The 17,509-nt window shown below is 38.8% G+C and overlaps 3 protein-coding genes across 4 annotated transcripts; 1 reads left to right on the top strand and 2 right to left on the bottom strand.

Annotated features, from left to right (window-relative positions):
* Nucleotides 1–324: 324 nt before the first annotated feature.
* LOC144637862 (uncharacterized) lies at nucleotides 325–16,403 on the bottom strand. 2 transcript variants are annotated; one of them, XM_078496950.1, is made up of 2 exons: nucleotides 16,366–16,403; nucleotides 325–3,623 (listed from the first exon to the last, which is right to left on the bottom strand). In XM_078496950.1, exon 2 carries the CDS (start codon nucleotides 3,590–3,592, stop codon nucleotides 1,457–1,459), a length of 2,136 nt encoding a protein of 711 aa, XP_078353076.1. In that variant the 5' UTR covers nucleotides 3,593–3,623; nucleotides 16,366–16,403; the 3' UTR covers nucleotides 325–1,456. The 2 variants fall into 2 exon arrangements, with proteins under 2 accessions (XP_078353076.1, XP_078353075.1); XM_078496949.1 differs by lacking the exon at nucleotides 16,366–16,403 and adding an exon at nucleotides 14,082–14,902.
* Nucleotides 5,917–8,256, bottom strand: LOC144639059 (uncharacterized). Its single transcript, XM_078498321.1, has one exon. The coding sequence runs from the start codon at nucleotides 8,254–8,256 to the stop codon at nucleotides 5,917–5,919; it is 2,340 nt and encodes a 779-aa protein (XP_078354447.1).
* Nucleotides 8,543–10,882, top strand: LOC144639058 (uncharacterized). Its single transcript, XM_078498320.1, has one exon. The coding sequence runs from the start codon at nucleotides 8,543–8,545 to the stop codon at nucleotides 10,880–10,882; it is 2,340 nt and encodes a 779-aa protein (XP_078354446.1).
* Nucleotides 16,404–17,509: the final 1,106 nt, after the last annotated feature.

Below are 17,509 nucleotides of genomic sequence, written 5' to 3'. Positions count from 1 at the left end.
TTAACTTATAAGGAACTTAGTTTATAATTATTTAGACTTTCTGGTGCAATTTAACGCAACCCTAAAAACTACATAATAAGCCTTTTTGAAGATTAGTAAACTTTGAAAGCCCGGGCCAAGGCTAGTTCATGACATTTTTCGTTTTTCTACCGAGTTAGAGAAATAGGCGAAAGTTTGGGAGAACGACTTTTACTCTGCCAATTTGAAGTTTAGAGTTTTTAATTAAAGAAAATTACCTAAGTTCCGTGACCTAGCCCCTTTAACCCTGTAAAGCACAAGCTTTGAAATCAACTTTGGAGCATAAGTTGTCCAAAAATGTTTCCCTTTATTTTTATTCTTATACCTTGTCGACAATTGAATCTGTTAAAACGATCTAAAAATAAATAAATACTATTTGTACTATTTTATCATTCCAATTTTTATGATTTTCTACTTAGTATAATGTGTGTCCGTTTGACTTCGAATTGATTTCAGAGCTTCATAGAGAGGACGATTTCATTAATTGTTGTTTTTGTTTTCGGTTTTTACCGGTACTAACTCAATTCGTATATTGAATCAATGATAGCGTTCGATTTTTACTTTAAGACGCCACCAGAACCTCACAACGTTTTTTTCGAGTCCGCCGTTAGCAATCCTTGTTAATGTTCTACAACCTCAACCATCCTCAGTCAGTTGTTAGGTTTCAGTTTCTTTCTACATCTTTGACAATAATAGTTGCTTATATTAGTAACTATATTACTGTGTCCTTTCCCCTTTTAAGATAAACGCACATTTTTCTCCTTTGTCGTTGAGAAGAGAGGAATTAATGATTGAAATTAGTTTGATTTGCTCCCTGGAGGTACTCCCTATAGTGAACTATACTGGGATGCTCCGCCTTAGAGGGGTACCTTTTTTCTGGTTGGAGGTATATAAAATGTATGGATTTCACGAGCTGAAGAATACAAAAGGTTAGGGAGAAGTGCAATTTAGGTATTTTAAGACGGTTTCGGCTGAATATTCGAGCAATAAAGGCAAAGAGAAAGTTACAAAAAAGACCTCATAGCAAGAGCACAGTTTTAATTCAGTTAAGAAGAACCTATCGCAATTTTAGCTCTCAAGCTTGCCCCGCGAGAGAAAAACGAATTTGAAGTTTTCCATATTTTAGCACTTATTGCTCGAACCTTGAGCGGAACCCATCTTAAATGGCCCTCATTTTGAAACATCTCGAGCAGAGCCCCTTAAGCTGATTTCTCTAAGTTTAGAAAAGGGATACAGTATTTCCACTATAGATATGTAAGAAGGGTATCATTTTCTACGGAAGGTATAAGAAAGGGTTGCCTTTTCTGTCAAAAATAGTATATAAAAGGGCAAGGGTCTGGACCAAGGGGCGGAGCCTCCCTGTATAAAACTTTGTTGGGTACCCCCCGGGGAGGGGGGGTTTCTCCCGCTCGTTATCTAATAACTGCAGCTAAGAACTCTAAGAACATAATATTTCCATTTCATCAGCAACTGCATCGAGTCCAAGTAAGTCTAACAGGTTCTTACATTGTTTCTCGATAATTCGCACGCGTTTTATCGGAGATTCTTTACGCCACTTTAGGTTGTTCTTGCTAGAATCTCTGACGTGAGAATATGGATTAGTTAAGGCTTGTTGCAGTTGATCCTGTTCCGGATTCGTGCTCTTGACAATCCAATCAATCAAACTGTCTGTCATTTCAAAGCCAGCAAATTTATATATTTTCTTAGCCGTAGTAATAGGCATTGTAGTAATCTCTCTGTAATTGATCTCCATATATCGTTCTTTCAGCCATTCACTTTTTAAGCTTCTACCAAACTCTATGTTTGATTCGATTTTGGCGCACAACTTTTCCGCTAGTTTGGGAAATTCCGTGTAAGTGAAATCAGAAATCCAGCCAGCCCTTATTCGTGAGTTGATACTTCCCCTCGGATCGCGTACGATTTGAAGAACTCGGATATCAGTGTCTGGGTTCTCTCGAAACACACGCGGAATAAACACTGAAAGACTTTCACCTGGAACGCGAATCTGTCCTACTTTGACTACACTGTGGTTAAATTGGTTTAGACAAACTTGTTCAGCGAATTCCGGTTTGCGATAAAGATTAGGCCAAGTTCTTCTTCCTGATTTTGTTTTGTTTGCAAACGGAGCAGTCCTGAAAACGTTTTTCTCGAATACGCGAGGACCAACCCATGATTCAGACGTGTAGCCAAGAAAGGTTTTACCTGCCTTTGAACGTGTGAATTGGCAAGATAACAAGGCATTTACCACATCCACTGTGAATTTGACTTTTGTGTGATAATCCATTAACTTGAGTTGTGAGAACCACTTTTTTGTAACCCATAGTGGTTCATATACTGTAAACATTTGAGGATCGGCAGCAAACATCTTAGTCACGAAGGTTGTTCCGGAACGATCGTCGCCGAAGATAAGGAGGCTTCTTCGTTTCCCCGAAGATGTCTTCGGAAGCGGCTCGGAATCCTGCTTATTATTCAAGCTTTTTGGAGGCCAGTTACCTTGGGGATTCAAAGCAGCTTTGCTTGAGTGCTGTTCAATATTAGAACTTGCTTTTTGCAACTGATTCAGTGCAAAGTCTTGAGTATTTGAAAATTTTGGTTTAGCTATAGATCCCTTAATGCTGGCATCTGGAAATGATGTATCTTTACTGTAGACAGTTCGATTATCCGCTAGAGAACGATCGTTGAATTTTTCTTCTAATTTACCACCATCGATACCATCAGAAGTCGTGAAATTTCTACTGGATTTGGAGTTATTTGCATGGCTTGAAGACGGAATTTTGTGCTTCTTTTGTTGGTGCGACTCAGCATGAGATTCAGGAAAATCTGATTCCTGGCGTTTTGTTTGCTTGGGTTTTAATTCATCATTTGGTAAATATAATGGTTCCGACTGTTTCATGTCATCGTTGGATAAGTGTAATGACTCTGACTGTTGCTCTTTCTCTCTCGACCCAATCTTAAAAAGTTCCTTTCCAAGATTCGTCGGGTGATCATTGTTAAACCTTCGGGAAGAATTTGTTGTTTCAGGCTGTCGTTCGGGATCCGACTGAGACTCGAATGACTGTTGATGTGCTACTTTTGACTCCACCGACTTCCGATGATCGTCGGAGAAACGTCGTGACGCAGTCGGCGCCAGTTTTTGCTCGGAAATTGACAGGTTCCGAGAATCCGAAGTTTCTCGCCTGTTTAATTCACTCCTCATTTTGGAGATGCGCCTGGACTTAGATAAATTTCGTCGTTTTCTGAAATTGGATTTGCGCTGGAATGAATGTTGAGATGAAGATGTATTTTCTTTTGTAGAATCTTTGTGAAAGTTGAACAGATCATTTAAAGTATCGTCATTTTCCAAGTGATCGGAAATTTCTTCTGTTTTGCCCATTCCTTCAATGTACGAGTCATTCCACTGCAAGTCAGGTTCAAAGTTTACTGGTAGCGACAGATCCGCCTGCATGAATGGATTTTCTATCCGATGTACCATCATAAATAAATAAACACCCGAGAAAGTGATTACAATCAAGGCTAGTTTGAGCAAGTCCATGCTTCGAAGCCTTCTTCGCGCTTTCTTGTCACATGGCGCCATTTTTACCTTCCGTCAGAGTTATCAGTTGCTCCTGGTAAAATATAAAGCATGTATTAGTGATTATATTTCAATGTTACAATGGTGACTTGCTAAGTCGATAGCCCATCGATTTTTCTCTAAATCCAGTGCAAACGGAAAACTTGATTACAAAGTAAACACCAGACTGGAAACATTTAGACTTCTCAGCCCTTCCCAGCTCAATGTGAAATAAAACTTAAAGCGTGGCACAATAAAAGGAACAGTAACCTCTTGTTAAAGTAGTCATTTCTCAAGACACATAAAATAATAGAAGTCTAAAAAGTGGAACAACGTACAGCCGAAAAGAAGCATCGTTTTTCTGCTTCCCGCACGGACCAGTTAAATCAAAATGTGCACTTGCTTTCATCTGAACCGCTGGCGCAAGTCCTGGCCTTTTTATATGTAAGAAACATATGACAAATCTAATTAATCATGCTTGTTTAGTCCAGATGTAAAAATATTGTCTTCTCTTTTTTTATCAACAAAGAAAAGAGCTTAACCAATATTTCTTCATTTAGACCTCCACTAACAATTACAAAAATTTCTTCTTTTGTTCTGTTTCATTTGCAAAGTATTTTCGTGATTGTGATATTTGCTTTTCAACCTCGATCTTAAATTCCGTGCATAACAAATTGTTTTCAATCGTTATCACTGCCGAAACAGTAAAAATAGAATTTCCTATTATTTTAAAACCGTCAACATTTTCAATGGCGATATTTGCCTTGACAACCTGAGATCTATTGGGTAATTGTGGTAAAAATTTGAATAACAAAAAGAGTTTAACATCGATGTTTATATAATTATAAACAGTAAATATCGTTATGCACATAGTTTAAAACCAACACGAACTGTTTAACGAAATTCTTTATCCAAACGGCCCAAAAAGTAACATTACTGACAAAAAGATTTTTTGATGTCCGCTTTCGGTCCCAGTCGCTCGTTCGGAACATACTGAGTGTTTCGTTACCATCACGCTCGTTCTTTGAAGGAGCAAGTTACAGCTAGTCACGTCACGGATAGCGCGTCCTGAAAAGATTGGCCAATTTTTTCAAGTTTGTCCTGTTTGTACCAGGGGCGTAGCTAGCCTTCAGGCCCGTAGGCTCGGGCCTACAAATTTTTCGACCCGCTCGTATTTTGAAAAGACCGTAAGGTACGACTAAAAAAATTCAGGCTGAAACGCTTTCAAGATGAAATAGAAAGACATTTGTAACGTACCTTAGCATTATATATTTCGAAACTACCCGTTCGCGATGAGATCATCTAGCACTGAACTGCAAACTCGGGATCCTTCTAGACTAGCCAGGCGACAGACAAACGCACAATTGCATGCGCCGGAAAAGACAATTTCACGGTTCACTTTGGAATGAGTGAAAACTGGCGCAATTCCTTCCTTTAAAATATTTTAATTTAGGTGCTGTAAAATACACATAACATCAGCACAAAATGAAGGTGAAGGTCGTTCGGTTTCGAGAGTCTTGATCCAAAAAAAGCAGCATAACTGGTTACGCCCCTGTAATCCGTGTTAATCTTTCTCAACCGTAACCATCCTTGATTAGCACTTCTTTGATGTTTTCAGTTCTGCCTTAGAAAACTATTATTTTGAGGTTTCCAGGTTCCCACGTGTTTATCATGACGTGTGCGTGCGGAAAACTCAGCTACTTACATGTTCCCAGACGTTTTCTTTCTTCTTAAAAGCGAATTTAAGCCGTCGTTTTTACCGCTTTGCGACTCGATGTTTCTTGAGTTAAGAAGAAGCCAGTTGTGAGACCGGGCCGTCAGCTAGTACATTCTGTGCACGAATTTCCCTTAAACTTAAATCAGTTGTATTATCATGAAAAACCTTTTCACTTTCCTTTCTTAAAAATGTGCTTTGTGTGACCAGCTTGAGCGAGATCACTTTCCCACGGTGAATGAGCCGCGGAACTCACCAATGGGCAACATCATTGAATAAAGCTCTGTGCTCTCACTGGTGGGATGGTCAGTAATGTATTCTACTTTTAATAATTGTAATTGTAGCTTTTTAAAATCATTGTAAGTTTACCTTTAATTGTAATTTTAGCTTTTTAAATTCATTGTAAGTTTACTCTTAATTGTAATTTTAGCTTTTACCTTTTTTTATTCCATTTTTAATCTTGTAATGCGCATTTGAACACTTTATGAAACTTGCGCACTATAAATGTTATTATATACTATATACAAGGCTAAAAAGAGTTAAAATGGTAAAATTAATATGATAAAACCAAACGTTTTCGGCTGTTTGCCATCATCAGGGTTGAAGAGACCGTCCGCACGCATGCATTTATATCTTATGTAATTCCCGTTGGGAAAAGTTTACTGACATAAGAAATGACTTGTTTGTTCAAACTGGGGCGGAATTGTTGGATCATTAGACCCTCAACGATTCTACGCTTGTGGAATGTCTGTGCTGAAGAGAGAACACGCCAGGTGAAAGAATGCGATGGGTTTTCCCGCAGGTGTTTTGCAGGTTCAGAGGTGTGAGCAGGATTTGAATGTTCCGCAATTCGCACTTCTAAATTTCGCACAGTCTCGCCAATGTAGTCAACCCCACAAGAACAATCTCCTTTGTAAACAACTTTGGATCTGTGAGTGTTTTTGTCTTTGTTATTAAAGAGGCTTTTGATGCGCCTTGTTTGCCACAGGATTACAAAGATGAAGTTGAAATTAGTAAACTTGTTGAGTTTAGCAATAAACGTTTTACTAAGTTTTTCGTTTTTGCCGCAAAACGGGAGCTTGATGAAAACTTTCTTACGTTCTTCGAAGAGAAAATCTGGAATGATGTTGTCGTCTTGTGATGAGTCGGTTAGGAAGTTGTTGATTGTATGCGAGATAAAACGTTTCGGATAACCTGCTTCGATGAAAGAAGTTTCTAAAGTTTTAATGTCCTTCTCAAAATCGGTGGAGATTCGTTTGGCTCTATGGAGTGCGCCAGTGATGCAATTCCTTTTCCACTTGGTAGGGACCTCAGATTTCCAATGTGTTGGTAATTTCCCCGGTTTCTTAAAGACGCTGCAATTGAACTTGTTGGTGTAACTAAAGGCAGTATCAAGAAAGTGGTCGGGGTTTTCTTCGACAGTGAAAACAATGTTAGGGTGGTAGCGATTTAGGCGTTCAAGTAGAGCATCAGGCTCGCCCTTTTTCTTCTTAGAGAAACAATCATCAACATATCGATCATAGAATGGTGGGTTGAAAGGTCGGACTACATCAGCTTCTAGTTTGGCCATGAAAATGTTAGCAAGGACTGGAGATAGTGGGTTGCCCATGCCGCATCCATCGATTTGTTTATAAAGCTTGTCGTTAAAACTGAAAACTGTATTCTTGGTGACATTACAGAGAAGACGTCTAAAGAGTAACTTTGAGCTGAGTTGTGGTAGCTTGTTGTTGGTGTAGATTTCATTTATGATGTGGTCGATGGTTTCATCGAGCGGAACTTCAGTGAAGAGAGAGGACACATCATATGATACCAAGACTTCGTCATCATCAACAGTTCTATTAGTTAGACGCTCAGCGAAATCGGTGGTAGTTTTGATGCTGTATTCATTCTCAGTGAGAGGGAGTAAGTAAGAGGCTAGGAATTTAGCTGTTTCGTAATAAAATGTTCCACAAGTGCTGACAATCGGTCGAAGTTTCAGATTGTCCTTCGTAATTTGCTCAGGGTTCTGGAATTTATGGGTTTTGGCAGTCCCATAAAGGAAAGCAGGCTGGTTTGATGTCGGCTTGATCTTATCCAAGGGCAGAGATGACTTGAAGTTTCGGGTCAGAAAATTTTGAAAAGATTTAAGGTCTTTTAGTGTGTTGTCGTCAGTCTCAACGTATTTACCGTTAGTTATGCCTTCTTGGATCATAGTTTCAAGTTTGTTGACGTAATCAGCACGTTGCATAATGACGACTGATGAATCTTTATCGCCGGAGAGGACCACTAAGTCGGGATCAGATGTTAGTTTTTGTAAGACTTTGAAAGTGTAATCAGGAGTGTTGTGAATGTTTTGATTGAAGAGGTTAGAGTGGACGCGGAGGAAGTGTTTGAAATCTTCATGTTGGCAATCAGGAACGCTTGAGCTGACTTGGTTCAGAAGAAGTTCAAACTCCGACAGGAGGTTAAGTTTCACGTGCCGGTTCTTGTCGATGAAACTGTGGTTGAGGCCAAAACGTAAATAATGTAAAGTAGCATCCGCGATGACTTGACTTGAGAGGTTAATAATAGGTACTGAAAAGTCCTTCGGCTGATGTTTACTTCTCAGAAGTTTGGAAAGCTTTTTGTTCTTAGTGCAAAGAGAATCAAAACGTTCACGACGGAGGGATTTTGATACCATGCGATGTATAAGTTTGAAGGCGCCTGTTCCATGTTTAGACACGAAAGCCGTCCGGAAGGTTAAGAGGTCAGCATTGACACGGCGAAGCTTGAGGCTATGCTCTTGAAGGTTCGCTTTAAGGATGCTCTTTACAGCGGTGTAACGGTGATCCTCTGATGCGAAATTTCCATTCACTATGGCGAAAGTTGGTGTGCAGCGGTTCCACAGTGCTTTCTGTACAAATCCAATGCTAGCAGCGGTCCTTTGAAGTTTAGATGTTAGGTACTTCAATGTTTGATATGAAAAAGCGATGCCTTGAGGTAAAGGGATGTCCATAATATTCGCTTTATAAAATATATTCCACAAGACATTCCACAAGCGTAGAATCGTTGAGGGTCTAATGATCCAACAATTCCGCCCCAGTTTGAACAAACAAGTCATTTCTTATGTCAGTAAACTTTTCCCAACGGGAATTACATAAGATATAAATGCATGCGTGCGGACGGTCTCTTCAACCCTGATGATGGCAAACAGCCGAAAACGTTTGGTTTTATCATATTAATTTTACCATTTTAACTCTTTTTAGCCTTGTATATAGTATATATTTTATAAAGCGAATATTATGGACATCCCTTTACCTCAAGGCATCGCTTTTTCATATCAAACATTGAAGTACCTAACATCTAAACTTCAAAGGACCGCTGCTAGCATTGGATTTGTACAGAAAGCACTGTGGAACCGCTGCACACCAACTTTCGCCATAGTGAATGGAAATTTCGCATCAGAGGATCACCGTTACACCGCTGTAAAGAGCATCCTTAAAGCGAACCTTCAAGAGCATAGCCTCAAGCTTCGCCGTGTCAATGCTGACCTCTTAACCTTCCGGACGGCTTTCGTGTCTAAACATGGAACAGGCGCCTTCAAACTTATACATCGCATGGTATCAAAATCCCTCCGTCGTGAACGTTTTGATTCTCTTTGCACTAAGAACAAAAAGCTTTCCAAACTTCTGAGAAGTAAACATCAGCCGAAGGACTTTTCAGTACCTATTATTAACCTCTCAAGTCAAGTCATCGCGGATGCTACTTTACATTATTTACGTTTTGGCCTCAACCACAGTTTCATCGACAAGAACCGGCACGTGAAACTTAACCTCCTGTCGGAGTTTGAACTTCTTCTGAACCAAGTCAGCTCAAGCGTTCCTGATTGCCAACATGAAGATTTCAAACACTTCCTCCGCGTCCACTCTAACCTCTTCAATCAAAACATTCACAACACTCCTGATTACACTTTCAAAGTCTTACAAAAACTAACATCTGATCCCGACTTAGTGGTCCTCTCCGGCGATAAAGATTCATCAGTCGTCATTATGCAACGTGCTGATTACGTCAACAAACTTGAAACTATGATCCAAGAAGGCATAACTAACGGTAAATACGTTGAGACTGACGACAACACACTAAAAGACCTTAAATCTTTTCAAAATTTTCTGACCCGAAACTTCAAGTCATCTCTGCCCTTGGATAAGATCAAGCCGACATCAAACCAGCCTGCTTTCCTTTATGGGACTGCCAAAACCCATAAATTCCAGAACCCTGAGCAAATTACGAAGGACAATCTGAAACTTCGACCGATTGTCAGCACTTGTGGAACATTTTATTACGAAACAGCTAAATTCCTAGCCTCTTACTTACTCCCTCTCACTGAGAATGAATACAGCATCAAAACTACCACCGATTTCGCTGAGCGTCTAACTAATAGAACTGTTGATGATGACGAAGTCTTGGTATCATATGATGTGTCCTCTCTCTTCACTGAAGTTCCGCTCGATGAAACCATCGACCACATCATAAATGAAATCTACACCAACAACAAGCTACCACAACTCAGCTCAAAGTTACTCTTTAGACGTCTTCTCTGTAATGTCACCAAGAATACAGTTTTCAGTTTTAACGACAAGCTTTATAAACAAATCGATGGATGCGGCATGGGCAACCCACTATCTCCAGTCCTTGCTAACATTTTCATGGCCAAACTAGAAGCTGATGTAGTCCGACCTTTCAACCCACCATTCTATGATCGATATGTTGATGATTGTTTCTCTAAGAAGAAAAAGGGCGAGCCTGATGCTCTACTTGAACGCCTAAATCGCTACCACCCTAACATTGTTTTCACTGTCGAAGAAAACCCCGACCACTTTCTTGATACTGCCTTTAGTTACACCAACAAGTTCAATTGCAGCGTCTTTAAGAAACCGGGGAAATTACCAACACATTGGAAATCTGAGGTCCCTACCAAGTGGAAAAGGAATTGCATCACTGGCGCACTCCATAGAGCCAAACGAATCTCCACCGATTTTGAGAAGGACATTAAAACTTTAGAAACTTCTTTCATCGAAGCAGGTTATCCGAAACGTTTTATCTCGCATACAATCAACAACTTCCTAACCGACTCATCACAAGACGACAACATCATTCCAGATTTTCTCTTCGAAGAACGTAAGAAAGTTTTCATCAAGCTCCCGTTTTGCGGCAAAAACGAAAAACTTAGTAAAACGTTTATTGCTAAACTCAACAAGTTTACTAATTTCAACTTCATCTTTGTAATCCTGTGGCAAACAAGGCGCATCAAAAGCCTCTTTAATAACAAAGACAAAAACACTCACAGATCCAAAGTTGTTTACAAAGGAGATTGTTCTTGTGGGGTTGACTACATTGGCGAGACTGTGCGAAATTTAGAAGTGCGAATTGCGGAACATTCAAATCCTGCTCACACCTCTGAACCTGCAAAACACCTGCGGGAAAACCCATCGCATTCTTTCACCTGGCGTGTTCTCTCTTCAGCACAGACATTCCACAAGCGTAGAATCGTTGAGGGTCTAATGATCCAACAATTCCGCCCCAGTTTGAACAAACAAGTCATTTCTTATGTCAGTAAACTTTTCCCAACGGGAATTACATAAGATATAAATGCATGCGTGCGGACGGTCTCTTCAACCCTGATGATGGCAAACAGCCGAAAACGTTTGGTTTTATCATATTAATTTTACCATTTTAACTCTTTTTAGCCTTGTATATAGTATATATTTTATAAAGCGAATATTATGGACATAAATGTTATTATTATTATTATTATTATTATTATGATGATGATGATGATGATGATGATCGAAAGACGATAAATTCCATATCTCCTAGTACCGTACATAATTTATTTTCTGATAGTTATTGGAATGAGTCGAGGACAACTCATAATGGTAATAGGACTGAGTGGAGTGGTTAAACAAAATCACAAGACCGCGAAGCAGATGTCCTATTTAGACAGACGATTCGACTACACATCAACAATGTTCTAAATCTCTCTCTTATTGTTGTTCTGAGGTAGAACGTTGCCTGACAAAGCATAAGGCTGAACTGAACGCCCTAACCCTACCTCAAATCTTTGTACAACAACTTATTTACGATTTCTAATATGACTAATAAGCTCTCCGTCAGTCTTACAAGCCCTTCTTTCAAAGGTTCTTGAATAGAAATACCCACAGGGAGAATCAATACAGGTTTAGATGCTTCCTTCATACATATGGAAATTAAGGCGGAAATCAATTTCTTCTATAAGTAGTTTGTATACTGAAAGATAAGATAAGCTTTTTTACGAGAGTAGCACTTAACAAGAAAAAAAACTAATAACCTTGCTGTCCTAAAAAATAAATTAGCTTTTACATAAAAGTAATAATAGTAATGATGATATCCGTATTTATCTAGAAAAACAAATAACACTTATAAAATTATGATCGTCAAAAGAGATTTAAAAGACATAAAGCTTCTACTTTGCATTCAAATTCATCAAGAGTTAAGCCTTGGTTTTCACTAGCGACGCGAGCACAAGCGTAAGAATAACAGCTATAAATAATTTCACCGTGAATACGGCCTCGACGTAAGCAAAAGCACAAACACATTGAATTTTGATGCTTATGCTTGAACTTGTGTCAAGCACAAGCACAATGGTCATTTTTTTACTGTTTGCGTTCTTGCGCTTGCGCTTGCGCTTGCGCTTGCGTCGCTAGGGGAAACCAGGCTTTAGAGTTAGAGGGATGTTCTTTTCATTTCTCTAAACAGTCTTTTGCCACCTTGACTAAAAGGACATCCTGGGTGTCAGAGGCTTTTGTTGCGCGGTTTCCGGGTCTCTATCAAGTCCGGCCCGAAGCATTCCGTCGGCGGCTCGCGAGAAAAAAACCTCTAGTACCCATATGGAACTTTCGGACATTGAACCAGGAAATTTATTTTGTCTATTTTGAGCGTACCGTATTTGTCAAGATGTATTAAGAATTTCAAATGAGCAATACTTCTGTTTCCTGCACACGTCTCCCAAACGCATAAAGTTGTAAAGGTCGTGAAGCGTTTACGTCGTCTTATATATTGACTATGCTTATTTCCCTATCTATCTAGCTATTTGTACGATACGGCGTCTCGGACGTATTTTCTGGTTTCCCGGTAAATAGGGCCATCAATTAATTAGTTAGACTCTCGTTATAATGCTGTTGTTAAAAGTGAAGTTGTGTTTGTTAAAAAAAAAGGTTATTTGTAGCGCGCGCTTAAAGAGTACTCAAGTATACTAGTGATGAGAGGTGCAAATCACCCCAGACCCCCAAAAGGCCCTATTAGGCTAAAACCAGACCCCAAACTGAACAGTCCAGTGGCCAAAACGTAGCGCCAAAAATCCCTTTCTAAAAGAATAAAAAAATATGTTTTCTAGTTCGTGTTTCTGTAACATGACCTCTCACGGATTCTCTTTGTTGTTTACATGTAGTCTACGTTTGAAAAGGAAGTGATAAAATAGTTTGACGTAAAAATGAGAACCCTGGGTTACGCTTTTTGTCAACCCCCAAAAAGCCCTCCCCAAATTCGTTCACCCTGAAGAAATTCTCCACAAAATTTCTAGTCCTTAGATCAAAAGTTTCAAGCCCAAACTTCAAAACGGCCTTCACGCATCTCCGTCGGCTCGCTCCCTGGTTCCTGAGGACACCCCCCCCCCCCCCCCCTCCCAATTAGTCAACGACCCGTGCAGAATAAGTTCTTACAGAATGACTAACCAACTTACAGAATAAATTCAGTCGTCCTTTTTGGGACCTTCGGTGCTATTGTGAAAGACTAAGATGGCAACAGGCCATGATGCATTCAGCTGAGGGAGTTCTGAGGCAAACGCCGTGATGTTGTACTGACGCGCGTCTGATTTCCGAGCAAGTATTTTGGACGAATGTAGAATCAGGTGTAGAACTAAAGTTGTAATGTTTACACGTTTAAAAGCTCCGACGCGGTAAGTCAGTTGGCAAAAGGATAGCGTAAATGGTATATTAGCATCTTTTAGTTCTTTTTAATGGAGCTTAAACACCGCTCTATACTACGTAGTTCTCTGTTTTGTGTTCTTTAAGGTAATTTGTGTGAAAACTTATAGGCAAGCTGATTGATGTACACACAGCTGCTCTTGCACTGCTTTTATATTTGACTTTCGGCTTGGACTATAATTTAACAGAGAGAATAATTTGATGGACTGAAAGGCTAGAGGTATCAGTGTAGATTTTAAGCGATATTGTTTCTCTCTTCTGATATCACAGTTCTTAGTTCTGCTGTCATTCCCGTCGTGAATCGTTGTTTATTTAATTTTCCTTTGCTCTCACCGGGTATTTTTACAATCGAGAGTTTTCAATTTTCTTCCGCCGTTTGTTGTGGATCGTACTAAAAATAATGTGTTTTAGGAGAAAAACACCATCACACGCCAACCTTCCGTGATAACATCATTCAATTCAGTTTTAAAAAAAAAAAAATGTCGGGCTGTTCTGCATTTCGGTTTTTTAAAATGCGATCATGATAAATATTATTTAATTAAAGGCTTGGGTCAGCTACTGACAAAACTTTAGACTGACGGTTTAAGACAAAATATTCCCAGCTGTGTTCTATGCTCTGACAAAACTTGATGCGCCGGATTGAACATTCAAATGAAAGACAGAAAAAATTCATCACATTTCGATTTAACCCTTTAAATAAAATAGAAGGGTGCAGTAGCCGAGGAAATGATTTGAATTGAGAATATACAACCGCTTTAATTATAACTACTACAAATTGGGAAATGGAAAATATTATGGACAAAGAATAAGCCAGACTTACCTGCGGCGTGTTCCTCCAGTAGTGAAATGGAGAATGAACGACTGAATTGCCAAACAATCCTGAAACATTTACATTTGTACCGTATTTTTCACGTATTTCGTTTTTATTCTTAAAATTATTAATATATGCATGTCATCTTATCAGTTCTTTTGTTCACGAATGGTTGTTTTTAAAGAGGCCTAAGCAATTGATTCCCGCCTAAGGTGTTGGACTACAGTGCTTGAAAGAGGTTTTGAACGCATCTTATTTTGAGATTATTTTTTCTTGTATACTGCTTCAATACATAATATGTAAGCCAAAAAATTAGTGTTAAAAACGCCATGAATTTCATTACCTTGGCTTAAAATAAAAACTAAACTGATTACAATAAAGCCAGAGGGTGCTATTTATTTAGTGAAAAGAGTATATTTGCATAAAAACAATTTTTCAATTTTAACTCAGTATATATTAAGAAGAAGAGAGGAAGTAATATCGTTACTGGATTCATTAATTTTTTCTTTCCTTCTTCTTACACTTTTTACTATACTACAAACTTAAAAGATTTTGATTAGTCACAGCGTCGTTTTAAATAGACTTGCACCAAGTCGCCCTCTATTGTCAAAGGACTTTGAGAAAATCAATTTTTTAAATCACCACTCTAGGAAACGTTGAGGGGTTCTAACAGGAATAAACTAAAAATTAATTGTTGGTTGAACAATAAAATCAGTGCCCCGATCAAAGTAGCTTTTATTATGCGGCTTCCCTGACAGAAATGCCAGAAAAAGATATATTATGATATTTTTTATTACTTGTGATAGAGATCCAAGTTTGCTTTTGTTAAAAGTTTTGTCATGAAACACGTCGACTCTGAAAATGATCGCTTGCTAATAAAACTGTAAATAATGATTTACATTCCGTGAGCGAAACAATACTCAACTCGTGACGGAAATTTGCTTACCGTATTAACCTTTATTTTATTTTATTTTTTTCGGCGCTTATTCGAGGGCGGCGCTTATTTAAAATTTGGACGCCGCAAAGAATTTAATCTTTTACGCAGGGTCTTTTGATTGTCAGTATTCGTCTCTTGCTGAAGAGTGAAGTGGTGCTAGCTGTCCTAGAAAAGTTCGCGACCTTCACAACATTTACAGAAAACTAAAGAAAAACTGGATAGAAAACTAAAGGGAGAGCGGTAAAACAATCTCTTTGAACTGCAAAACATCGCTTTTGATGGAAAGAAATGTCCAAGTTTGTTTTAGAGTTGCTTTGTAGTTCTGTTTTTTAGTTGAACGGAATCCCTCGAATAAGCACCGCATCGGGACTGCGGCGCGCGCTTATCCGACGGTTTCGCTAATTTGGGGGCGGCGCTTATTCGAGTAAATACGGTATTGTAGTACTATACATCTTCCGCTTCGCGAACGGCTAGCACTGCCAAGTTTGACTTGGGATCATCTTATTTTTTTAAACTGTTTATTTTACGAGTCTGTTGGACTGGTCAAAAAACAGATGACGAGTAAAAATGGGCAGCGACACCATAAATGTCTAATGAAAATAAATATGTGCAAGGGCCTTACTCTCCTTACTGAGAGAATGTCAGCGCGCGGTGTTTACAGATCGAATGCAGCGAGCTCCGTTAGAACAGACCGAGGGCCAATACTCTCCCAGAAAGGTCCAGAGCAAGCTTGAGATAGAGTAAAAACCCGCGAGTAAGAACCTGACATTTAAGAACCTGTTAGGCTAAAATTTGCAAATTAGACCCCATTTTTATAGGAGCCTATTTAGCCTAAAATTTAAAAACACGTTTTTTTTTTAAGATTTAGGATTAAAAATGTTTACTTTTGGGAAAATAAGTTTGGACAAGGCTTTACTGTACATGTACACAATGTCATGTTCTGAATGGTTAGTGCTTCATTTTTACAATAATACTTGTTTGGTATGCAAATTTTATACAAATACTAGGCTGAATATTACTAAAAGTTCGATTAGCAACAATAACTACCATTTATGAAAGAACCTGTTTAGGCTAACCTGGGAAAACTAGGTTCTTACTCGCGGGTTTTCACTGTATTTGTTACGCAACTGAAAAAGATTTTTATAGATATGAGCAAGAAGGAAGGATAAAAGGAACGCATCTTTCGCGATGGAAACCACTATTTCTACTACTTCGGTCTACTTTTCTACCAAATGATACTATTCACAAAACCTCAGCTCGGAGTGGTAGCCGGTAAGCTCTTGACAAACTGGTCGGTAAAGTAGCAGAATTTAATATTATGTATTGGAGTTAAAAATAAACTGAAATATCCCTCACCTCAGGGTTTTTTTAAAGTTGGATGTAGTACTTTAGCTGTAGAACTTTTCTGTCAACCAGTGAGCAAAAATTAGAGGTAAATGTTGACGATATTAATCCTTCGTGGAGTAAACATAAACTGTTTGATTCTTTCCGTGCAAAATAAACCGATTCTCCAGTATCCAAACAGACCGGTAGTGGATTGCTAGCTATTGATGGCACTCATTGCTAAGCTACTCTGTGGTTCATCGGCAAGAATTTACTATTGATATGCGGTGAATTGTTAATTACACCGAGGAATGGTTTAAAAGGCATTCAATTAACTAGATCTATCGAAGATCAAAAAGTTTTTAACACATTTGGTAATTTTCAGACACATGTTGTAGTATAAAATGAATTTCCGGTCAAAATGATTTTAAACCAGTTTGATTTGCAGTTTCTTTGTTCCGGATTAATTACCATATTGCTGTAGCACTGTTGCGTTAAAACCGTCCGGCGCGCCATGTTACGCGACAGAGGGTTTTAACGCATCATTTTGTTGCGGTAACATGTTGCAGGATTTGAAAGCGTTTCAAATACCGACAAGGTTGTTGCCCGAATTTGTCGGAGTTGGTTCGTGTAACACCTTCACCGTCAACTTTTAGCGCAATTTGCTGACGTAGCTGCGCGAAGCTGATTGCGCGAGCAATGTTGAGTTAAAAATCGTCTTGTGTATTAAACATCACCTTTAAGCGTTTCAACTTCTTTTAATTTAATTTTTAGTTTTCTTTGTTAAATTAACGCAAAAGAGATAAAAAAATGTGAATACCTTATGCTTAAAGTTTCTCGATGTCTCGTGCAAACATTTTGGAGGTCCCCCTTCCCTTTCAATGTTGAATCCTTCGTGGCTAAGGATTGTCTGTGCATATGTTAGGGAGCTCAACATTGAGAAGGGGAGGGGGGAGAAAAGGAATGAATTTGGAAATCGTGCCAACACTTTCGACGAGGGTTGTAGTTCAAATCATTTTGACCTGAAATTCATTTTAAACTATTAATATACATACAAGGGAATTATTTGTTTAATGTCGTTTGCTGACATTACACAAAAACTTGGTGGTGGCTGGCCCCTCTGGAGTCCCCAGGTGTGTAACACAACTACTCCTTCTCACCTTCATTCAAAATTTTG

The sequence above is a fragment of the Oculina patagonica genome, chromosome 14 (genome assembly GCF_052425735.1).
Source record: "Oculina patagonica isolate OP01 chromosome 14, crgOcupat, whole genome shotgun sequence".
Taxonomy (NCBI): domain Eukaryota; kingdom Metazoa; phylum Cnidaria; class Anthozoa; order Scleractinia; family Oculinidae; genus Oculina; species Oculina patagonica.
This window is presented reverse-complemented; position numbering and strand designations above follow the sequence as displayed.